Here is a 26,761-nt window from a genome sequence, read left to right on the forward strand (position 1 = left end):
ATTCATTTTTGAAATGATAATTAAACAAGTGCATTTGCAAAATTGATAAGAAAAGCTGTGGAAAATGTAAATTTTTTTTGGAAGCACAAATACATAAAATTTTATGTTTAAAAGAGAGTGTCAAAGAACAAGAGAGAAATTCATTGATAGAAAAATCACTGATGACAAAAAGTCATAAAGAGCAAGGAGAGAAAATGCTTCCAACAATTCCATGAAATCCTCTCCAACACAGTCATAATATTTCTGTGTTACTGTGCCACTGGGAGAAAATATCCATTCACAACTACAGTAAATATTTTCATTTGCAAAAGAAGAGGAAGAATTTTTTTTTCTGTATTTGAGAAAATTTTTGCTGAGAATCTCTCAGTCTGTCTTTAGATTTCGAGTCACATTAAACGCTATCATGACGTAGCTCTCAAAAAAAGAAAATTAATTCAAGAAAGAAAAAAAGAAAGAAAATTGAAAATATTAATATATTTTTTGAGGAAAAATAGAAATAGTGAAAAGATATTTGTAGTTTTACAATAATTTCGTGTTAATCTCCTCAAAAATATTTTCTGTGTAAGAGATTTTGTGTTTTTTTTTTGTCTTAAAATGCACTGAAAAAATAAAAATGAAAAAATTTTCATGAAGGAATGAAAAAAAGTGATAAGACAGAAAAATTTTCCCAACAATCGCATGTAAAAAATTAATGTAAAAGGTGTGTAATACCACTGTATATAAATATATATATATATATATAAAAAATATGGGAATGAAAATAAGAAAAGAAGAAAATATGAAAAATGAAGTTGAAGTTAAAAGAGAGAAGCCATTAATGTCGTGGCTGTAACTACAATATATTATTGTTATTGTTGTTGTTTCTATTGTGAATTGAAATTGATTGGACTTTTTTGGTTTTTTTTGTTGGGTTTAAGGTAGTTTGAAATATTTTGAGCTGTTATCGACATAAAAGTTCCAGAAGTTATGTATTAATTTTGCAATGAATATGAATAATTTTCCAACAAAAAATTTAGTATTCTTAAAAATTAAAAATTATTCTTGTACTTGAAAAATAGTGCTAACAAGTGGTACAATATTCAAAACTTTCTTCATCCATCCTCTTCCATTCTTTCGATATACCCTCTTAACCCCATTTCAATTAAATTTATTTTTAACATTCTACAACAATAGACTTTTATCTCTTACTGGATGTATTTTTCCTCCATATTCAATTATCTGTTGTAACATGAAAATGATTCATGGTACAATGGAACAGAAATAAGCCTGGCGCCTTCATTGAGCCATCAAAATGCTAAAAAATATAAAGTTTTTGGAAACTTTTCAATTCTCTCATTTTTTTTTCATCCAAAATGTGTGCTATTTTCTGAACTAAACATGAAATATTACTGACTAGAAAAAGTCCAAATTAAAGGATCGAATGCCAATTTTCATGATAAAATTTTAAAATAAATTTTTAAAGACAAATTTTAAAAGCATGAAAATTAGCATAAGAAGAAGACGAAGAAAAAGAAAATTTTGGAAAGAAATATTGCACATAAATGGAAAATGTGTGTAATGTGCTCACGGATACTGCAAAGATGTAGTTGTAAGCCGATAGATCTCGGCTCTCTTTCTCATTTTCTCTTTCTCTCATACTTTGAGCATTATTTAATTTATGTTGTTATAATTTCTTTAATGTGTATAAATTATAGACAATATCGTATTAGTTAAAGATAAATATAGTAAGCTCGAATTTTGACATATTTGGTGACAACTTGAAACTGTCCAAAATAATGATTTTTTTTTCAAAAATGTTGTCAAAAAATTGCACAAAACAACATTTCCGACAACTCACCTTCAAAACATAAGCAAACCTTGAACTAAACAAAACAAAAAAAAAATAATTTCCATATCCATCATAATTTATCCTCATATTTTCATTTAATATTTTTCATTTTATCTCTTTCCGTTCCTAATTCTTTTATTCCTTTCATCAGAACGACGTAAATTATGATTTAATGCCGCGCGCAAAATATTTCATATTTCGTAAGCTCCATTTACACTCCCTTATTTGATGAATACATATATTTTTTTTTCTCTTCGGTTCATCACGCATTCTTTTGTTATCATTATTATTTTGTTGTACAAAATTTGCCGCTGACGCTTATTTTGTAGCTACCGATGACGACTGAAAGTCTGATGAAAACATTTTTCGAAATTTACGCATTGAATATTGATTTTCTGAAGTTTTTTTTCTTCCGTTAGTGGTTTTAGTTTGTAACAAAAGAAGAAAAAAAATTATTAATGAAATTTGTGAATTTTAATGTATGAAGAAGAAAAAGTTTTTATTTCGTAATAACTGCTGAATTTTCATGTGTATTAGTTCTTTTCAACTTCTTTTGATATTGTAAAAAAAAATTGGTGATATTCATTGGATTGGTCGAACGTTGGTAATCATCTTTAGAGTCGTTCTTTTATTAAGCTAATTTCTCTCAATATAGTCCGATCTCAGCTCAGAGACACGTCGACCAGAGTGGGTATTTTCGGTTATTCCAAATTCATTTCAAACATAATAATTAATTCTTTTAATCAACTAAATTCAACATTCCACTTAACTTAGTATGGAACTTTTTCCAAGAAATTTGTCCTAATTTATGTCTAATGCACTACAAAACCACTCAATTATTTATGATAAGAAAACACGAAACATCGAATAAATAATGTAATAATTAGTTCAATAAACATAAGCTATTGAAAAATAAAAAGGATAAAATAGAATTTCCAATTTCAATTTTTTCTCTTCATGAAAAATTAAAACTCCATTGTTCTTTCTTTTCACTTCTATTTAAGCATCTCAACGTGATGTAAACTTACAAAGTAGCAGACATAAATTTTCATCTTGCCTGTTACTTGACGATTTGCCTTTGTGCTACTTTATTTATTTAGCAAGCTAAAAAATTATTCTTGCTTTTCTTACATCTCTATTTTTATATGTGTTCATTTCCGAAGTCAGAAATATAATTAGTTTTTACATTTTACACGTACTTATGTCTCAATTGACAAGAAATAGAACGTGTACTTTCTTAACCATAATTTGAAGTTAATTATTTTAAGCAATAAATTTCCGAGTAAAAATAAAAATGATTAGTCGACTTGTCGTTAAAAAACTATGTATGTTTACTACTAGACATAGGGACGACTAATCGAAGTTTGCGACAAATTCATATGGGATCCAAAAAAGTGTACATTGAAGCCAGTTAAGGACTTTTAGAAAATTAAAAAATAAGGTTTCTTTTTAATTAGAGTTAGAAATTAATTCAGATTTTGTGTTGAAAAGTCGATTAGAGTCAGCCTAACTCGTTTTAAAAATCGAATTGTCTTTAAGCTCAGCTAAGTACAAATTTGGATGTACTTCAATATGCTACCTAATTAAGCGGAATTATTTTATTGTGTTGTTGACATTTATGTGTGTTTTTTTAAGTAACGAAAAAGAGGTTAAATTATTCTAAGTAAAATTCAAGAACAGTAAGCGGATAAAAACCGTGACCTATTTCAATCTCCTTTTAAGTATTAACATGATAATTTACTTTAAATGACCTAATTGTGTATAACGAAAAGATTAAAGAGCATAATAAATTGACCTAATTTGATTTTTTGGATGTAATATTTGGGGGAGATTCCATGAGTTGTTTGTATGAGGGTGTAATTTGACAGTTTGAAAGTGAAAAGTGATTCGATTAAAAATTGCTATTAAAAGGGTTTGAATAAAAAATGTGATTGATCATTGATAAATTTTAAAATTGACCATGAACAGTTTTAAAGTTTAATAGTAATATTCGAGCCACCCTCCAAAAATTATCAAAAAGGAAAAAAAATCGTCTTCAATGTTGTTGTACAGTCAATAATATTTCACTCTGTGTCGTGTCTGCATTTCTAATATATTTATTATGAATTGAGGATGTGAATAGCTTTAGTTTATCAAAACAAGCATAGTATGTCGTGTGTGTGTTTCAAGAAATCTACAAAATAAGCAGTAAAAACAAATAAAGCATAAAAACTGCATTAGTCACACTAATAAACACATAAAGTTCTCAAGAACTTTATTTTTTGCATGATGAAATTATGCTAAAAAATTATTTTGTTTACTATCAATGACTAGACGGTGAGGCAGTCGCACCTTATCGTATCACTTTGAGGTATTTTAGATATTTCTTTATAACCATATTTTCTTATTTCATTATCATCACTTAAATAAAATGAATGTGAAAAAACACGAAAAATGTATCAAATTATTGGTTCGTCGTTATTGAATTATGAATAGGATAAAATGATTGTGAATAATTTATGAAGTGGATGCAATGGTGAGGAAAAAGTATAAAAAAGCGAATGAAAATAGACAAAATAATCAATTCCACGCTAGTGCCTAGTTTATTTTGATCAATATCTTATAAATTAAATATGTTGATGAGAAACTTTGTCTTTCTGTCAGTTTGATGTAAAGGTATTTACCAAGTAATTTTTTTATTTTAGTTTTAACCAGAGCTTAAGGTCGATTTGAATTTTATATGGATTTGAGTGGATTTTTCTATACAAAATCCGAGTCAACTTCGAGGAATTCTGAAGAAATATTCTATAATTCAATAATAAAAGTCCTTACTATTCAATCAGCACTAAATTCTAAAAAGCGTACAAAAAAGGAAATTTCTAACTTTTTACAATTTTTTTATTTGAAACATTCTGCTCATTCAGTCATTTTTCAATAGCTTACTGTATACTTTGATATAATCAATATTTCATACTTAATTGGTAGTTTTCTGTACGTTAGATAACACATACAAAATCAATACATGACACAAAAACTGGCTTATATTTCTCCTTATTTATTCAACAATGTTATTTACAAAACGCAAGTGTTTAAATAAACTTTCAATATTTAGTAAATAAAACAAAAGGATAAATTAATACAAAGGCATCGAAAAGGTGTTCTTTAAAACTATTTTGTATGAAATATTATTACTCTTTTTAAAAGAAAAAGTTTGGTAAACATCTTGATCAATGATATTAATAGTTTCTATGGGAATACGATGAATGTAGCTTTGGCAAATGGAACCACTGTGCAATATCAATGAAATTTATTAATGACTCATAATTGTTTTTGGAAAAGATAGAGCCAAAAAACGTTACAATGGAATAATAAAACGAGAAATCATAATGTCTGCAATGAGCATTTCATTGTAGTTTTCAAATGGAAGAATTCATTTGTCGTTATTAGTTGGCATCCAATTATAGAATAGCGAATGTCTGATTAAATATTGTGTTATAAATAATCAAGGGTGTTGAAAAATTTGTATGATACTACTTATTTTCTTTCTTGTGAACATAAAAACTAAAACTTTCAATCAAAATTGTTATTCTCATTAAAATTACTAGAATAAAATGGGTTAGCGAAAAAATAAATCTACGCAAAATGATTGACATATTTATGAAGAGTGACAGTTGCAAATTAATTAATGTCTTGAATTTTCACCTTTTGTTTCTTAATTTAAATTATTGTGAATAGATTTTCGTCATCTTTGGTTATCTAGATAGATTTTTCTGTTTCTCTTCTTTAAATTAAATTATCTTGATTAATGCTTGCAATTTCACTTCATTTCGTTTTCTTGGTATGAAACATGACAATGTCTTTGAATAAATTAATTCACAATCCACATTAATATTATAGCTATATATTTTATATATGTATTCTTACACAATTTGTTTTCTGTTATTTACTTTGCTAAAAGGAGATTAATATAAACTCAAGAAAAAATTGAAAAATCTTGTACAATCTGTCTCCAGTTAAATGACGTCAATAAAAATCAACGACAAATTTTATTAAAACCGTTTGTAACATGATTGCAGTTTCGTTTATATTTATAATTTTTTCCTTAATGCAACTTCATGAGGGAAATTATTTGAATTAAATTAAAAATATTATTTTGCAATTGATGAGAGAGAAGTCAGTTGCGAAATATTAAAAAAAAAAGTTTATTTTCACTTTTTTTTCTTTAATTATATTTTTATAGAAAAATGTAAAATACCATCGACACATTTGAATAGTACTCCAAAGTATGACAAAGCTTATTCCAAAATCTTACAGAAAATCAACTCCCATATTTACTTTAAATTCAATCATGATACATACATCTGATCCATAACGCTTCAATTTTCCTTTTCTTTTTGCTTCGAGACCCATGTCGCACAAATCTAATTTCCAATTTACACCTGTCTCTTTAAATTTTCATCACTTTTAATCCGATTTTATATTTCACATGCTTAGTGTGTATTTTCTTATTCATCCGTAATGTGTAAAGTTGTCATGAGGAAAAAAGAAGACCAAAATAAAAAATTAGAATTACGATGACAAGCAATATTTTTTCTGTGCCTTCATGATAGGGTGACTAATAAAATTGAAGGGTTATCCTATTTAGATTAAAAGCTCTGACAATAAAACTAATAACAAGATGTTATTGTTAATTTTCCTAGGGACCGTCCGATTGTAGGCCTACAGACAAAAACTCAAGGCGACTTAAATGCCGAAAACTGAAGGCCTGAGCATTTAAAATGCAGAAAATGCAGGTCTGCGGTTCATGACCGAACTTCAAATATTTCTAGTGAAAATTTCACTAAGTTTGCATTATCTTCGTTTGCTTATTACGTAACACATTGTTTGAGATGAATCAAAATCTCAAGAGCGTTATGTAATAAGTGAACGAACTCTTATTATTTTTTATTGTAAATTTAAAAAAGGCAAATAAAAATTTAAGAGAAAATCGTAGTAAAAGATTCACAATGTACAGGAAATAATTAATCATAAAATGAACAGAAGAAGCCAATTTTACTGCGAAATTGCCATTAACCATGCTGATTTCTTTTTCTTGTGGAAGATGGAAGTTAAAAGGAAATTTTTCACAATTCATTGAACACGTGCGTGATTTTTTCATGTAAATGTACTTTAAGCGTAGTCATATTAAAAGCTTATGAAAACAATGATAAGCTTGCACGCTCCTTAGCGTGGTTTTTGCTTATTAATAAAATGAAAGAGTGTTGATGGCCATTTTTTTGTCTAAATTAAGATTATGATGTGGTCAAAATCAACATAGTATAAAACCTAGTATAAGTGGATATAAAATATTAAAGGAAAGCACATGGTATAGAAACGTTAAAAAAATCCGGCTTTGGGATACCGTGACTTTGCCCCAGCTGAATTGACGGCCATGTGTCTTTCGGGATAACGAATGCTAGTTCTCTAATTGTTCAACCCATAATCAAAATAAAGCGATAAAAATTTCATTCGCTATATCCCTTCAAAACTTTTTTACATTAGCGCATCGCATTAGTTACGAGTTAATGATGATCGAAAGCAATTCGGTAAGAACAAAAGAATGAGTTAGAAGGATTAGCGCAAAAGTGACAATGTGTATGCATCGTAGTCAGTTTGTGTTTATGGATGGCATATTATATTATAAAACATTTTTATGGCGCTAAAACATCAATAAAAATTTATCATCGTATCTCCTTCTCTTATTCATAATTTTGTTGGCACAAATGTTTTATTTTTCTCTCTTACGATCCCTAACTTTAACACCAATCCATTTACAGTAATGAAAGAAAAAAATGTTTGCTATACTGTTCATTGCGTGTACTTTTTTCTTATCACAGGCAATAAAGTCAAACTTTATTAAGCTTTAAATCAAGACAAATGAAACATTGAACGATAATAATAAATAGAAAATTTGGAAAGCATAAAATGTCTTTTTTGTAACAGAACCAAAAAATCTTTTAGAATAAAAAAGTAATATGAACTGTAAATGCCAGGATAACATCATTAAATGAATAAGTAAACTCGTAGAAATTGCCGATTTCAGATAGAATTAAATTAAATCAAATGCTGACGACTATTAGAATTGTTTATTATAAAGAAGTGACTAATTACAAGCGACCATTTTCTAAAGTTAATCTAAAAGAAAAATAACGTAGAAGTAAACGAAGAATCTAATGTACTTCTTCTAAGGAGGATCATAAAAATATATTATTATCTTCTTTGTTTCTTTCAAGAGAGAAATTGAGTTCCGCAGGAATTTCATCTCCTGTTACTCGCATATGTATGAAATTCCACACAACATTGTTAACAGAAGAAAAGAAAAAATTTCTACTGGTTATGATGACAATGAGAAGAAGTCAATTCACTTGACATATGATAGGATATTAAAATTGCATGGAGGAAAATCTAAAGTAACATACAGCGGCGCGTTATTATCGATTTTTTGTTGTATCATCGTATTGGTTTAAGCGCATTTTCTTAAGCTATCAAAAGGAAATCTCACTATAATTAATGATTCTAATTTGTGTATTGTCTAGACAAGTGATTTAAATTCTACTGAATCTTGTACTCTGGATCGGGTAGTGACTAATTCTCATAAATTTCACACTTATTTCTCTGCATTGAAGTCATACGAAAACTTTTGTAATTTATATTTTTTTCATGCTGATATTTTTATTACTCTATTGCAGGAGCGTAGCCAAAATATTTTCGAGTTCGGAGAATGATTTTGTTCTATTTAAGCTTCTTTTGTTCTCTATTTTTGCAAAAACATATAATTCTGAGATCTATCATAAAGGAATAAACACGCTCCTGCAATTATGTAAACAAAAAATCTTCATAACTAACTGCAATCTTGTTTCTATGTGAATCTATGGTTACAGCAAAAGGTATTACATCTTAAAAAAAAATTTCATGGATTCATGAATTCCTTATAACTTTTCTAAACTGAAAAGTCTTCCGTTTTTACAAGATTATTTTACTTGCCGAAAAATCTTTTCTATTTTTTGACCTTATCTTTTCATATGCCCATCTATTAAGGTCAGCAATATCTAGTGCATGGAATAAAGCATTGTTACTAGTATATTTAAATTCACAAGGTGTATTCACAGCAGGAATAAGCAATTTAAAAAGGATGATATTAGATATTTTCTCACAATATGTTTGGATTAAGGAACACCCACATTTTCACAAAAAGATATCTCACATTAACATATGAAATCAATTTTTGGAATATTTTAAAACTTTATATTTCTTTCCTCTTTTTATCATGATGAATATGATAAATTTTCGAATGCTTGAAGATAGAAAAATAATTCCGAGAAGGAATCGTGTTATGTAGAACCAAAGGTTTGTTAAGCTTAAATTTATACCTTAACTTTTCAAAATTGAGATAAGAGATGAATTACAGAAATTTAAATATTTTTGACTTGTTCTACATTAGCATCAGTAAATGCGGTTCTGATTGTCATAAACAAGTTCGTCCAAATTATTCCAAAAGACACATGGTGTAGAATTGGACGAAAGTTCAGCCTTAGGTCGACTTGACTATGGCCTGAAGTCAGATTTCATCGAATTTGGCCTCAGGCCAGATTCGTGTGCAATAAAAATTCGTTCAATAAATCATTCTGAAAATTGAAAGGAAATAAAATACTTTGTTGAACACAATCAGCATAAAACAGCCTTCAATAACAGGATAATTATTTTCATTGCCGTAATTTTTTACTTCATTCTGTTTATACACAACTGATTTAATTTCATCCAATTAATTATTGGATTGAAATGACATTAAAAGTTTTTAATATAAATGAAATCATTTTTGTCCCCATCTCTCTTAATTTTAATCCTATTATATCTCACACTCAAAATAAGAATAACATGAAAAAGGGTCCATTGAATAACAATTTTTTTTTCATGTACAATCAAAAAGGAAATTTAGTGGAAAATTTTTGTTGACATTTATTGGGTAAGTTAGTCATTGTTAGGTTAACCATAAGCCGCATTTTACATAAACAGTTTAAAAAAAAAATATTCTTTTTTATTAAATAGTATATGGGAAAAAGGACATGAAAAGTTTTTAATTTTGTGTTGACACTATTCGTATGTTTCTGACATAAATTTTGTTCCAAGATCCTTATATCCTGTAAATGAAAGTTTGGCTTTTGTTTTTTGTTAGATCTTTGAGATTATTTGGTATTTGATGAAAAACAAAACGAAAATTTGTTTGAAATTATGTAAAACGTGTTGACGTAAATTTCAGTTTTATATACATTTTGAAATTGCGTAATGTTTGGAAATATAATAATTACAACTGTTCAAAAAAAAACGAGTGAGACCTCTGCACTCGGTAGACTTACAGTTTAAAGTGGGACCAGAATAACTCATTTGATGTCATTACTGTTTGTAGCCTACGAAAGAAGACTGCAAGCTGTATTTTTACTGCATATAATTCAAAAAATTTGTCTTGTAAATTCTCGGGTGTTGCAATAATTAGGTGTTGAAGTACTAAACCAATCTGTAAGTCAATTTTTGTCAAACAGAGTTAAACAAAAATTAGGAAATTCGTGGAAAAAATGGAAAAATGCTAAAAAGGTTTTCTTATGTGATAAAATTGAATTAAATTTTAAATTCATTCTGTCACGAACAAAATGTTAATTAAAATGGTATGAAATGGGTAAAAGCAAAAAAGAAAGCTTAATTTTGACTAAATTGAGTATTTACATCGGATAAAAGGATAACTATGCTATGAAATTTAATGTAGGTTTTTTTTTAAATTTACCTACAAATTAAAACAAAATTTTCCGCTTATCTTCAAATAGCTATAAAGACTCAAAATCTTAAGTAAGAAAAAAAAAACATGTAAATTCAATTTAAAAGTTGAAATAATCTCAAAAATGTTGAATTTTATAATCCATAAGTGGATTTTTGTTTAAATGTGTAGAAAAAAAATTTCCGCTTTCAAAATTTTAATTTTCCACATTTATGATATGCATTTTATTACAATGTAATATATTGTGAGAAATATTGCAGGTTCACAGGCATGCAACAAAAAATTGATTTTAATTTACAATAAATCGCATTTCGAATAAACCTTGGAAAAAGATAAAGAATGAATTCAAGTTGAGAATCGAAAAATTAAGTTGTTTAAAGCGTATTTTTGGAAAGGATATCTGATAATTTTCTAGGATTTAAATTTTTCAAAATGTTTTTTTTCTATTCTGAAAAAAAATTTTTTAAATAATCTAATCAATTGCTCGAAATAGATCAAAATGTAAAATTACTTTCATCCTACTTCTGAAAAAGCAGTTTAAAACGATAGTAATAAATTGAGTGCATATTTTAAATTCTCACAATCTCTAAATGCATTTCCATGTAGTATGATAATACAAGTTTATGCAATGTTACTCTGTCTCCCTCAATGGAGCAATATTTTTCATCGTCTTCTTAACTCAGATTATGTATTGAAGAATTTAGTGTCGCAATTTGATACAATCAAACATTAACTTCATTTAATTTTTCATAATAAAAAAAAAAAAAAACTTTCATCAATTAAGCTAAACGTAAATTAACACCCAATGAAGGAACTTCCAATAATAATAATAATAATAATAATAAGCTCTATTTTCGATTTCGAGGGGAAAAGTATGATATTTAACAATGAAAACTTTGAGGCAAGGGGGTGATTTGTTAAAATTCAAATGTGTTTGTTTCAACTATTTTTATTTTTTATATCACAGAATGATCCTTAACTTATTCATTACATTAATGGCAAGATATGAACTTGCATGGAGTTTTCAAGAACTTTCAGCAATGCCATGAATGCAAAATCTCACTGTGTGTTAGTAGCGACTGTTGCAAGACGGTTGGGAAAAAAATTGTAAATTGTTGTGACTGAACTGAAAATTTTTTTCCCTTTGCAACTTAAAACACATTATTTACACAACTTCCGCTCTTGAGTAAGAAAAAAATGTATCTGTAAAGAATAATATATTCGAGGAACTCTCATTGGAGAGATTGTATCAGCTATGGCAAATCTCTCTTGTTATTATTACAAAAGTCTAATGTATGTACATGGAAGCTCTGATATAGAGTTATATTTGTAAATATAAAATTTAATCACAACAATTTCTTTATAATCTCTTTGAAATTGGCTCATACATCTGCTTTTGTATTGATGCATTAATTAGAATTAAAATGAAAACTTTATAACAATAAATGGAGGAAAACCGTAACAGATCGATTAGAAAATTTAAATATTAACCCTTTATTTCGCAATACATGATATTCTAAATTTGACGAAATAAAGCTGCATAATAACAATATTTTCCCTAAGCATATTAAATTTTTTATTAAAAAATTCCCAAAAAAGTACGCCTGAATTACACCGAAATCACAATATATGAACAACTTTGAAAGATATTCTTGAGATATTTGATATTAAAATGAAATAAAATATTAAATTTCACGCTATAAATAAACTCTTCTTTCCTCGTTTCTTTAATTTTCTTAATGAAAATTTAGTAATTGATGATATTTTTGCACACGATATTCTCATTAAAAATCAATTTTGTGAGAAAATAGAAATTCAATAAGATGAGAAAAAAAAATTTCTTTAGTAATTTGATTTCGTGATCAAAAGAATTTGCAGTTAATATGAGTGTTTGATGTCGTCAATATGAGGGAAAATTTGGCAATATTCCCATATAAAAGTTTGAATTGTTGATTCTGGAGTTACACGGAAATGTTAAATGTTTGCAGTTGTTGATAGCCACATTAAATAAAAAATAAATTATATAATTACTGATAGGTACTTAAAAAGTTTTGTAGAAGTTTCCCTTTAAATCAATAGAGCCTTTAATAATCTCAATACACAAATGAGTAAATATAATTCTTAGAAAAAGTTCTCATCATAAAAAAATTTAAATAAAATTTAAGTATCCCCTCTTAAAAATGGAACTTTTACTTGAAGTAAGAAGTAAGTAAAAGAAGAAAATAATAAAAATCATTTATTTATTTCACGCACGCTCATACACACATACACACACATGACATTTCATGCGAGCATGTAAAGAGAAAAAAGAACTTCTTGAGTGAATGCACTGAAGCATTTGAAGGAAAAATAAATTTTCCATTCAGCATGAAAATGAAGTCAAGGTTATTTAAAGTCAACGTCGTTGTTAACAATAACTTTTCATGCTTTTATTTGATTTTTTGTTATTTATTCTCTCTTCTTTAAAATAAAAATCCTCTTTAAACTATTGAACAAAGTTTCTTTTGTTGTATCTATTTTTTTGTTGTGTCTTTTGTAAGTATATTAAGTTAAGTAGAATCAAAAATTATTTGATTTAAATTAAAAAAATGTTTTAAGTCCTCGTGCTCTTGAGCGAATTTTTGTCCAAATTTTGTAACTCAAACGAAAAATTATTATTTAAAACATTTTAAGATAGTTTTAAGCTGACCAGACCAAGCGATTAGCCAGTAACTTAATAAGACGGTGGTAATGCTTCAAATTCGAAGCATTCAGAGTGAAGTTATAACTGTGATTTTTTTTAAAATGTGCTAAAAATTAATTTAGTTTCATTAACTTTTTTTTACAAAATTTCTTGCTAAAATTGAAGAAGGTTTCTATTTGTAACTAAAAAAGCAGTTTTTCGGTAAAAATGTGTAAGGGATTTTCAAAAAGATAAACAAAAGAAGAATCAAATAAAATATGAGACGGAAGAATTTACGTGAAACTTATCAACTGGTTTTTTTGTCAATATATTTATTTTTGAAATTATTGCAACATGAGTGAATTTGAAAGGATTTTAGGCTGAATTTTTTGTTTACTTTTTGTCCATAATATGCTTAACATTACGTATAATTTCAAAAACACAAGTATTTGAATTGCATTTCTTTGATTTTTTTTTCTTTGAAGTAAAATTGAGTTTAGAAATTTTGTTCTGATTTAAAGTTTATTCCGATTAGGCAAAGAGCATGCTCACTTTTATTGATTGAGTATACTCACGAGCGGTCACGAGCATGCTTTTTTATGTGAGGATGCTCATCGTCTGTTGTAGTAAAAAAATTGTAAATCTATAAGCTTTAAATTTGTCAATTCAAGCTACCATGAAAAATAAATTAAAAATCAGTGTCCTTACCTAACTCAGCTTTCAAAACACCTCCAAAGTAAGATAAATGGCCCATCAGATCTAATTTACAAGACAAAAAACATTTTGCCGTATCTGAAATCGATATCTTATTTCCATTCAAAAAGTCAGAGAAGAAATTTAATTTTCAGAGAATATCAATTCGACTCATTTTCTCCTCTTTTAAAAATCCCAATGGAAATAACGGAAGGTACCGAAAGGAGCTGCATTTTCGAAACATCTATCCAAAAGTTAGAAAGAAATGAAAATGAATTTAGGTTTTTACTATAATTGAGATAAATATGACTACAAATGTTATATCCTGTCCACATAGAGAGAGATTGGAGTCGACAATTGTTTAGGAAATACATAAACATTGTTTAAATCCATATCATTTGCAGTCTGTTTTCTAATATAAATTGTCAATACACAAATATGTATATAAAATACAGCTGGTATTAAGTCATTGTAAAAATTGCCGACTAAAATATTTCTGACCCAAACCGTTCTATTCAGCTTTTAATTACAATAATTACAAATGCTTACAACTCCAGCTTATTCAATTTAATTTCTTTTATAAATCCTAAACATTTATTCACATACTCATTCGATATTATTGATTTTTGTGCGTAAACATCTTCTAGCTCTTTTCCACTATCGCGTTTATCTATCGATGCCATAATTTTATGTACGCTTCTACATTTTCATTTCTTTTTTATATTTCGTGCGACTTATCGACGGCTCTCATTTCCTTTTCTCATTGACACAAAGTTTTTATGTTTATTTATATGAATATAATTGACATGAAATTCAATAGAAGAGGAAAATCTTTTTAAGTAGTTAGTAGGATAGGTTATTGTATTAATAAGCTTGAGCGCATTTATAACACCAACCATAAGCTGCCATGAAAGAAATGATGCACAATACATCAAAATCTAATTGATTTTCAGACCCAATTCATCCAGTTTACTAGTTAATCAATAAAATAAGATCCTCTTGACATCCAGACACAATGTGTATGTTCAAAAAAATTGTTATATTAACAATCATGCAAATTGCAATTAATCAGTAATATTTCAAGCAAATGTCAAGTGTTAAACTAGTCATATGGACGACTAATCGTTGCCTGTTTCACTCGAAAATTTTATGCAAGATGTTCTCTATAAATTAGTTATGTATTCAATGCATAAAGTGTTAAATTAATGAATATTCATAACATACAGTAAGTAATGAGTTTAAATCTTGTGATGAACATATCAGTGCATTAGTTAACAATTCACAGTGTGAATCAAATAATGATCAATTCTTTAAATATGCGCTAAAGTCATTTGATAAAGTATGAAGACTTTTGTTATGTTTACTTATTCTTTCATATTTTTTGATGCTATTGAGCCAGTCGTGCTCGTGTTTTCTCTTATTTTTCCGTCCTTTCCTTCTTTTTCACAGCCAAAATACTCTTCTTTGTTTACTAATATCAAGTAGATTTTACTGCTTCACAAAAAATCTTTAGAGAAAGACACAAAATAGTAAATTAAGAAGATGAAGATAGCTTTTTTTTCTCTTCTTAGTTTTTGCTGTTGCCATAATCCGATGAAAATGTCTCAGTGATCGGAAAAAATTTCAGTCTTTCGAAGTTAATAAATATTGGGATAAATTTAATATATATAATGTATGATTTGTACATTGATATGAAATCGTTATTATTTTGTAAAGAAACAAAAGATTAGCTAAAAATTTAATATTCCTGTTATTCAGTTTATTTTTCGAATTTCCATAAAAAATCATTGAATAAAATCAATAATTCAATATCCAACGTCATCACTTCTTCATCATAATTGAGCAAGCAAAAACTCAACCACCCGTAAGCAAGAAAGTTCAGTTACTTTTATTTACTGATCATTAATCAAACAGCAACTAGTCAAAAGAAGAAAGAGAAACTAATTGAAGATTCTCTACAACCTAATTAGCAGTTATGTTTTTTTGTTGGATTAGCACGCTTCATAGAATTAAGAAAAGAAGTTTTGATATTGTTTAAGTCAACGACTTTTTTTGGATATACCATTTCTATAATAAAAGCTAGAAATAATATTTTTTTGTGAAATATAAAAAAGTTTGAATGCGTAAAAACTCTTGTTCCTGCTGACTTTTTGAAACTATTGAAAGATGAAAGCCATCGGAAATATAAAAGAAACTGGAACAAGAATAAAAGATGAACGAACTAATCCTAATATGTAACAATGCCAAAAGTTATTAAACTTTATGATTCAATGACACGATTTTGCAATGAGTTTACACAAAAGCTTTTAAGTATTGTTATTGAGAAGTTAAACTTTTCGGGAGCATCCTAAAATGGAGAAGTTACATTATTTAATCTAGTAAAATGAAGATGTCTTATAAAGGACTTTATAAATTCAACATCATCAATTGTTTCTAGTACATTTTTGAAAATGAGTTACAATTTCGCTTTGATCGGCATGACTGGGTGAGGTGTGAGATCTCAGCCACCAAACATCATTAAGAGTGTGGGTTTGAATCACTATATTTTACTAGAAACTTAAAAACAATTTCCGCTAAAACTGACTTACATCGATCATTCACTTCTCGGAAAATTTGCTCATTCCAAACACGAATACTAAAGAAGACCCAATAAAAGACAAATGATGCGAGACTTAATGAGCTTGCCATAAATTTTATCAAAAAAATTCATATTCCTTTTTCTTATTCGATATAATAAAATTCACACACGAACACACTTTGTTTGATATTATAATAAAAATGAACCTGATTGTGAAATTTGGCAGTCCAATAAAGCACATGACAGTTTTTTTGATATATGTTTAAGCAATAGTTTGAATTTAAATGAGAGTGCTCTTGAGTATACTCAATCAATAGAATTGAGCATGCTCGTCCATTTATACAACATGTGCTTTCTGGGCTATGTCTATATTAGTAATTGTATATATTTGAAATTATTTAAGGGTATTAAAGCTTACCAGAAGTGTGCAATCGTTGATAAGGAATACTTAAAATCACTAGTTCCTCTTGAAGAATTTTATAAGGAATTGATTTTTAACGCAAAACTATGGAAACTAAGACTTCAAGAAAAGTTTTTTTCTTATTGTAGATATTAAAGAAAAAAATATAAAGAAACTTTTACATCATCATGCATGTTGTGGTATAAAACTTTATTTTATTGTAAGATCTATAAAATGCCAATGACAATAGAATAAGAGAAAAGAGAGATAGGGCAGATCGAAATTGCTTTTAAATGGTTTGAAAATGTATGGGTGTGGTAAAGAAAGCGCATATTTTTTCTTTAATTCCAATAACATATTAATTATTTAAAAAATAGTATGTAGGATTTGTCAAAGACGAAACAGATAAAATTTTAAACTAAATAGATATACACACAAAAATATAACACCATACAAAATTTATTATTATAAATTAAGGAAAACTGAAGGTTTTAAATTTTGTAAAAAAGAACCTTAATAAATATAATTAAGAAGAAGTATTATGTAGGATTTGGCAAATTCAGATTTGCAGGCCTCCATATTTGGTTAAAATATGATAACAAAGACACACTATGGGCCCAAAATGGCAAAGGTTGTCAAAAATTCAGGTTATGTGTGGATGTTATAGTGCCTGAGGAGTAGTGTACGGGAAAAAAAGAAATTTTGTCCAAAACTGCTGTGTGCCTGACTTATGGCCAAAAAACGATTTTTGGTACCTGCCATTATAAAAATTGTTGGCGTGCTTCAATGCATGGACCAATTTTTTTCAAACTTTTTTTATTTATTAGATATACATAGAACCTACAAAATCGTACCACATTTGCATAATTTAGGTTCCACTGTATATCCAAAAAAGTTAAAAATATGTCAAAAAATGCAATTTTTATTACATTTCATGCTCTCATGTAGCTATAATGCACTATGGGATAAAAAATATATATGCATTTGATAGAACCTATTTATACCTAAAAATCATACATAGATTGTAATTTAATTGGATGCACTACAAAAGCATAAAATTACTTTAAAGCCAAAAATTTTAGGTTTTTTGTGATTTTTTGACCTTTAACCCCATTTTTAGCTATAAAGTAAATTCGTGCTGTTTCAGGTGAACACTGATTATTATAGGACTAGTATTGTACTATTATTATGTGAAAAAAAATTTCAATATGGGACCCCCCTAGCTCATTTTTGGGGGTCCAAAGGTATACCCCCCCTCAAAAATGGGGGTCTCTCAAAACTCAAGTTTATTTTTCTTAACCGGATGTTTAACAAATAATTTAAAAACACTTTTAAACTACATTTAAACAAATTTTAAGTAGTTTCAAACTGTTCTGAACAATCGAAACTACTCCTGTTACCCAATTCATAGATTTGTAAGTTTTTGAGTTTTAGACATATTTTCGCGAGGTTTTTTGGACTCAAATGGCAATACATATATATATTGTTTATTTTTTCATAAATTACTAACAATGTCCTATCCAACAATATATAAAATGTCATACATAAGGTCAACTCAGTCAAAAATTTTGAAAATTGTTCAAAATTTTATGTTTTTTGAAAATCATCCTTCACATTTATGCTTTTAATGCTGTTAATCTTAAGTATATGAATTAAATTTGGTATTTTTGTAGACATTAGAGTAGTATTAAGGTAATAACAAGAAAATCAAAGTTCAAAAATAGCTTAATGTAAAAAAGGACAAAGTCCAATTTACCATATTTTGACTGTCTTTACTCAGTGCAGAGAGCATCCAATTTTTATTTTTTGAAATATTTCCTATAGATCTATACTAGAACTAATAGAAAATAGGCAAAAAAATTATTTTCCGATATTAAATCGAACAAATTTGTCCATTGAAAACCCCCAAAAATAGCAATTTTTTGAATAAATTTGTTTATTTGATTCTTACAATTAGCAACGAAAAATTACTTTTGCGAATATTTTCTGTTAGTTCTAGTATTGATCTATAGGAAATATTTCAAAAAATAAAAATTGGATGCTCTCTGCACTGAGTAAAGACAGTCAAAATATGGTAAATTGGACTTTGTCCTTTTTTACATTAAGCTATTTTTGAACTTTGATTTTCTTGTTATTACCTTAATACTACTCTAATGTCTACAAAAATACCAAATTTAATTCATATACTTAAGATTAACAGCATTAAAAGCATAAATGTGAAGGATGATTTTCAAAAAACATAAAATTTTGAACAATTTTCAAAATTTTTGACTGAGTTGACCTTATGTATGACATTTTATATATTGTTGGATAGGACATTGTTAGTAATTTATGAAAAATAAACAATATATATATGTATTGCCATTTGAGTCCAAAAACCTCGCGAAAATATGTCTAAAACTCAAAAACTTACAAATCTATGAATTGGGTAACAGGAGTAGTTTCGATTGTTCAGAACAGTTTGAAACTACTTAAAATTTGTTTAAATGTAGTTTAAAAGTGTTTTTAAATTATTTGTTAAACATCCGGTTAAGAAAAATAAACTTGAGTTTTGAGAGACCCCCATTTTTGAGGGGGGGTATACCTTTGGACCCCCCAAAAATGAGCTAGGGGGGTCCCATATTGAAATTTTTTTTCACATAATAATAGTACAATACTAGTCCTATAATAATCAGTGTTCACCTGAAACAGCACGAATTTACTTTATAGCTAAAAATGGGGTTAAAGGTCAAAAAATCACAAAAAACCTAAAATTTTTGGCTTTAAAGTAATTTTATGCTTTTGTAGTGCATCCAATTAAATTACAATCTATGTATGATTTTTAGGTATAAATAGGTTCTATCAAATGCATATATATTTTTTATCCCATAGTGCATTATAGCTACATGAGAGCATGAAATGTAATAAAAATTGCATTTTTTGACATATTTTTAACTTTTTGGATATACAGTGGAACCTAAATTATGCAAATGTGGTACGATTTTGTAGGTTCTATGTATATCTAATAAATAAAAAAGTTTGAAAAAAATTGGTCCATGCATTGAAGCACGCCAACAATTTTTATAATGGCAGGTACCAAAAATCGTTTTTTGGCCATAAGTCAGGCACACAGCAGTTTTGGACAAAATTTCTTTTTTTCCCGTACACTACTCCTCAGGCACTATAACATCCACACATAACCTGAATTTTTGACAACCTTTGCCATTTTGGGCCCATAGTGAGACAGTCTGTTAACTCCTGAATATATTGCACAACTCCTCAAACACATGCATGTGATAAAAGAGAGAGGAAAAAACTTTCGTGTTTGTATTCAATTTTTTATTAAGCACTCATGATACTGATAGTTCATTCGTGTTTGGATCATTGAAGACTTATATGAAATAAGTCAAGGAGAAAAATTAGTTGTTTATAAAACCATGAGAAGGAAGAAAAAAAATTGAAATTGAAGAAAAATCTACAAATTCAGAGATTCCACATTAGTTATGTCAACATACATGTATTGTTTGGAGATTGACTGTAAAAATCATGAATGGCTAATAATGCAAGTGTTTATTTTGTGAATATTATATGGGATGATGTTTCATGGATATATGGATTAGGTGGTCAACCTGAATGTCTCCAATATTTTTTTGGAAAAGCCATGAGCCGTATCGTGTGCGGTTTCGGTCGATGTTCACTACCGAATATCTTTTTATAGTTGGGGATCTTGAAATTGTTATCTGTAGAAATTTACAATTTTATAGAAAAGTTGATTATTTTTAATTCAAATATTATCAAATAATTTTAAAAATTCTTGTAAGTTAATTTCACTACAAATAGGTTCATATTCTTTGCAAAATACATTACCTAACCTCAAAATGAACAACAATATGACAATATTGTACACATATTATACACCCTAAAATATGTACACAAAAGCATGCAAAGGTGTATCATGCATGATAAATTAAGTGGTGGAATAATTTTGCTCACACACAAAAATAACATAGTATATTGTGAACATTTTCAACTCCAAAGCCACTCGTGGGTATGATATTGATCATGTAAACAGTCCCTCGTTACTCGTAGATAATTTATTTGTTATTTGTATTTTTTATACTTAAACATCTTTTACTTTGTGTTTTAAAAATATAATCTATAGACTAATGTAATGTTTTGTGTCATTTACATGATATTTTGCAGCTCCGAAAGCCTCAGTCAACTCAGTCAATTCCATCAATGAAAAGTGGAAATCGTGACAACAACAAAGATGTTGCAGGCAACGAAGAAGCTGGTGTAGCGCTTGTCAACGTTCATTCTGAATATCCTAGGTAAATAGTTTATGGAAATTTAATTTAAAATGTTTGCAAGAAAATTTTTTTATTCATATACAGGTACATGGAGGAGCGAGGCTTAGGTGGCGGTGTGTACAAGAGTGTATCAGGATCACAAGATAAATCAAATGCTAAACAGAAACCAAATGTTGGATATCGATTGGGTAGACGAAAAGCATTATTTGAAAAGCGGAAACGCATTAGTGACTATGCCCTCGTGATGGGAATGTTTGGAATTATTGTTATGGTTATAGAAAACGAATTAAGCAGTGCTGGTGTTTACACGAAGGTAAGCTTCTTAACGTATAAATCATCTTCATATTTCCACATAATGAACATGAATCGTTATGACACTTTTATGAAAGAATTTATGGAATTTATTTTCCTTACCATTCGTCCCCTTATCAATTTTATGCATCACATATTCTCAGAAATATATGTGAGGTCGTAAAATATTACGTTCGCAATTGTAGATGAAGTGCTCCTTATTCATACCTCAATCATCCTCTCAATCTCTAATGAATTGAATGTCATTGAGTTTTATTAATTTCTTTGGAAATTCGAAATAGCAGTAAGAAAATTTGAGTGCATTTTGATCTAAGCAGTGGGAATATTATTATTAATACTCTGAAGATATAATGATATTTAAATATATATTTTGTTTGAGAATAATTAATGAATGGTAAAATCGATGCACATAATCTTCATAGGAGAGGAAAATTTCGGTAAGAGTTAGTAATATGTACGACATAGATGTATTTATGTATTTGACGATTTATGCCAGCGATGAAAATAAGAGAAAAATAAAAAAAGAACTAAGATAGAAATGATACAAATTTCTTCTGCCATCTTGAGACGTGACATAATCAACACACAAGCTCATTGTTCATGACTGGAATTTGTCATGGGATTCTTTCCATCTGAATATTTTCTCCAACTTTTTTCTTATTCTACATTTCAAAATTCTTCATGTTATTTTTCCTCCTATTGACAACGAACAGTGCTTGATTCTTTCCCGCTAAATTCATTTTACCAATATGATATTTTTAGCACATTTATGAAAAAAAGTTTTTTTTTACGATACACTAAGCTCGGCTGGGTGAGCAACGGATTCTTGAAAATTAGACATCAAAGAGAACTCTCGTTTGTAGTATTAGCTGTTATTATTTGATGGCATTTCAAGTTTTAAAACACAAATCTAAATACATACTAGATTTAGCATTCATATACTGTTGAAAACATGTTTCTACTGGTATACCTGCTACATAATTTGTTGTTTGATTCGTAGTTGTATGTTAAAAACCTTTGATTGCTGCGAGAAAAATGCGCTGAAGTCGCTTGATAAGGTCAATTATTTTTTTTATCTTTTATCAGAGTTGGCAGGACTTTGGAGTCCGGACTCCGAAAGTCCGTGGAGTCCGGACATTTGGAGTCCGGACATTTGATTTTTTCCGGACATTTGGAGTCCGGACTCCACTTTTTTCTTTTGGAGTCCGGACTCCGGGACTCCGGGAGTCCGTGGAGTCCCATACAAAAATTTTTTTTTCTTTTTCGGTTACACTGCGTAACCCGAGTTGAAAAAGTGAAGTTTTTGACATTTTTTTGGATTACACTGCGTAACCCGAGTTGAAAAATTGATTTTTTTGACATTTTTTTGGATTACACTGCGTAACCCGAGTTGAAAAATTGAATTTTTTGACATTTTTTTGGATTACACTGCGTAACCCGAGTTGAAAAAGTGATTTTTTGACATTTTTTTGGATTACACTGCGTAACCCGAGTTGAAAAAGTGATTTTTTTGACATTTTTTTGGATTACACTGCGTAACCCGAGTTGAAAAATTGGTTTTTTTGACATTTTTTTCGGTTACACTGTGTAACAATGTCCAAAAATTCATTTTTTCAACTCGGGTTACGCAGTGTAATCCAAAAAAATGTCAAAAAAATCACTTTTTCAACTCGGGTTACGCAGTGTAATCCAAAAAAATGTCAAAAAATTCAATTTTTCAACTCGGGTTACGCAGTGTAACCGAAAAAAATTTCAAAAAATTCACCACTGTTACACAGTGTAACCGAAAAAGAAATAAAAATTTTTTGTATGGGACTCCACGGACTCCCGGAGTCCCGGAGTCCGGACTTTCGGAGTCCACTGGAGTCCACTGGAGTCCGGACTCCACGGGTGTCCGGACTTTTGGAGTCCGGACTCCACTTTTTTTTTTGGAGTCCGGACTCCACTTTTTTTTTTGGAGTCCGGACTCCACTTTTTTTTTTGGAGTCCGGACATTCGGAGTCCGGACTCCGAAAGTCCGGACTCCACATTGGAGTCCTGCCAACTCTGTCTTTTATGAAATAAGATTCAATTTTCTCAAACACATTTGGAATATTTTGATAAATTATAGAAATTCAGAATAGATAAATCATGAATGAAATAAATTTACAAGGTCATCGTTAAGAAAATCACGAATTGTTGTCGCTGCCTATCGTACATGTTGACATCATATCTATTTTCGTTGTGCATGTTCATGGCTTCATGCAAGACATGAATTGAATATTGACATCAAACTAAAGTAATATAGACTAGATTGACTCTCATTGATAAAATATTTAAGGGAGCTACAGTGTTTTGTATTTTGTAAAGGATAGAAGGATAATAAAAGAAACATATTGATTTTATGCCAGGACTAATGTTAAAATTGAATTGTAATGGAACTAAAGAAGATGATATAAATCTGGAGGTAATATTACTATCAATCCCTTAGCTGAATAAATTTTGCCAAGTGCAGTCAATCGAGCACGAAGTACATGACATAGTGACACAATTTAAAGCTAACATTTCTTTATTTTCTTGTTCTCGCTGACTCGCTTGTTCTATTATCGGACAGTTTTGTTATATAATTTTTCGCATTCTCCTGCAGTTATGATATTTTTATTTTGTAAATATTCCCGAAACATTTCTTGATTTTTATTCGAAACTTACTAGCTTCTTTTTTTTGCTTGTACCTGAAGACCTTGAAGATAGTATCATCATACCACATCAAGAATTGCCTCTTTGACCTATTAATTTTTGTTTGATTCCTTGCTTTCTCTTCCTCTTCTTCTGTGAGTGGTTCTTCAATATTAATAGAAGCAGTTTTTTGAAATACAAACGATTTAAGATATGAGTATGATTTGAATTTTAAATCTCTCGATTTTCAACTCTAAACAATTTTGAGGCTTTTGATTAAACTTTTCAAATACCTAAACAAAAGACCCTTTCAAAAATATATAATATATAAGATATGAGTATGATTTGAATTTTAAATCTCTCGATTTTCAACTCTAAACAATTTTGAGGCTTTTGATTAAACTTTTCAAATACCTAAACAAAAGACCCTTTCAAAAATATATAACATGTCATGATAAAGTAATGTTTAATTTATAGTTTTCTATTTTTATTTGAGATGACCTTTACATTGCTCTTATTGGTAATGACATAATTAAATTTTACATTGTAATACTAATCATCACAAACATGCTTCTGCATTGAGCATGTTCACATTCATAGAAGTTTCAGAAGTACATATGAAAGTAACAAAAATCAATGTTTTTACATTCACATTCACAAAGCGTACATACATTCACATATAAGTGTCTGAATTATTTTCAAATCAAAATGTGACGTCAAAATATGACGTTTCACAAGGTTAATCATATGTTTTGTTCTTTCCATAACAAATGATTGTTTATAATTCAGAAGGTGTTGAGTAAAAAATTTAAAGGATATCAAATTTATATCTGTACATACGATCGACATATTGCAGTTTGTTCCACTTGGTAACTTTTGTTTGATTTATAAAATATTATAAATAAAAATAACTATTTTAAGCTTTAGCTAATAATTTAATATCACTATTAATTTTAACATTAAAATAAAATGAAACTTTTGGAAAAAATTCTAAAATTGGCACTTATGAAATTTTTGTAGAATATTTCGGATTTTATTTTTCAAAGAACTACCGCAGAAAATAATTGAAATTACAAAAAATCGTGATATTTTTCTGTAGATAAAATACAGATACTGAAGAAGAAACATCAAAAGCAGGACCTGCTTTATCTACTTTATCGTAAGTTTTACTTTGAAGTGACTTTTCTTGAAATGAAAGGAACAATTGTTTGTTATACTTAATGATTAACTTGTACAAGGACTATTCTAATTATTGGAGTCAAACGAAAAAAAGAGACATGATTTTTTCCCCAAAATGTGTAACTTGTAATGTTGCATGCTCTTGAGAGCATGCTCTTTGTCTACTAGGGTAGAAAAGAGAAAAAAATGCTTAACGCATCAAATTTCTAACACTGAGTTTTGAGTCGACTTAACCTTTTTATTTTTCAAATAATTATAATGAAGTTGATTGGACATTTTGTAAAGGTAAACATCATTGGTTACTTTTTACTATTGATCCATCTTGTTCATAATGCAAAGCATATACATTTTTTTTTATTTGTTGTTCTCGGCAAATTGCTTGTTGATTATTAGATAGCAGTTTTCTGTCAATCAATTGTTTATTGATTTTCTGTGTTTTTTATTCTTATTTTTTTTTTTGTTTACATTTCAATCATTAATGCATGTATAAAAGCATACTGTATATTCATCATGACAAAAGAAGCATTTTGTTTAAAATAATTTAAAATTACAAAACAAAATTAAAAGTTGAAAAAGACACAGAATTAAATTCAATTAAGTAAATTATGTGAATATGATTCTAAAACATCATAAACAGTAAAGTAACTTGATATAATATTATACATTATGACTCAATAATATACACCTCTGCATATCATTGTTTCACATTGTGTGCATAGTAAAATAAAAACAACTAACTTAAAACCATAAGTGCATAAAAAAGCTCGAATAAAATAAAAATTGTACACAAGAATACTAAAAGACAAACATTTCAAGAGCTGAATTGTTTGCATTGTCTCTATAACTTTTTTATTCTCAGGCATTTTAATAACAAGATATAGAAGTGTATTCTTATGCATACTTCTTTCATGCAGATGAAGGAAATTGAAGGATGAAAAAGTCAACAGTCTCTAAATTAAATAATAGAATTTGGTTTCAAGTGATATGTTTAGAGTTTACGGATTCTATTCTATTAAAATGTTCATGCATCTGTGTGATTATCCAGATATTTTGCAGGTCCTCAAAATATAATAAATATAATAAAAAAGTTCTTTTTAATAATTTTAATCTAATATGAATGATATTATTTTAGCTTATGCTGCAATTCATTCATATGCATATTTCAGAGAACATTATATTATACTGTACCTAAAATAACTAGACAATGCGTAGAAACTCCCTTTGGATATACCTACCACAGTTTATGATTATATTTTGGGATATATTTCCATTCCTTCGAAATAGTTTATTTTCTATCAAAATCCTCACACACATGATTTTATAAAACAATACGATATTATTTCAAAAACAATATAGAAAGGCTGATGAATAGTCTATTAG

The 26,761-nt window shown here is 28.4% G+C and overlaps 1 protein-coding gene across 1 annotated transcript; it reads left to right on the top strand.

Annotated features, from left to right (window-relative positions):
* The first annotated feature begins 601 nt into the window (after window positions 1–601).
* On the top strand, window positions 602–26,746 carry LOC139091680 (small conductance calcium-activated potassium channel protein-like). The gene is made up of 4 exons (XM_070641829.1): window positions 602–700; window positions 21,129–21,256; window positions 21,320–21,548; window positions 26,738–26,746. Exons 2-4 carry the CDS (start codon window positions 21,165–21,167, stop codon window positions 26,744–26,746), a joined length of 330 nt encoding a protein of 109 aa, XP_070497930.1. The 5' UTR covers window positions 602–700; window positions 21,129–21,164.
* The last annotated feature ends 15 nt before the right edge of the window (window positions 26,747–26,761 follow it).

Source organism: Chironomus tepperi, unplaced genomic scaffold, assembly GCF_022539635.2.
Source record: "Chironomus tepperi strain 1889 unplaced genomic scaffold, CSIRO-AGI_Ctep_v1 contig_259, whole genome shotgun sequence".
Classification (NCBI taxonomy): Eukaryota; Metazoa; Arthropoda; class Insecta; order Diptera; family Chironomidae; genus Chironomus; species Chironomus tepperi.

Bases quoted from the DNA above. Each gene is read 5' to 3' on its own strand.
- LOC139091680 (XM_070641829.1), top strand. From the start codon at position 21,165: ATGAAAAGTGGAAATCGTGACAACAACAAAGATGTTGCAGGCAACGAA. The intron at 21,257-21,319 runs GTAAATAGTTTA...ATTCATATACAG, and splicing joins GTTCATTCTGAATATCCTAG to GTACATGGAGGAGCGAGGCT.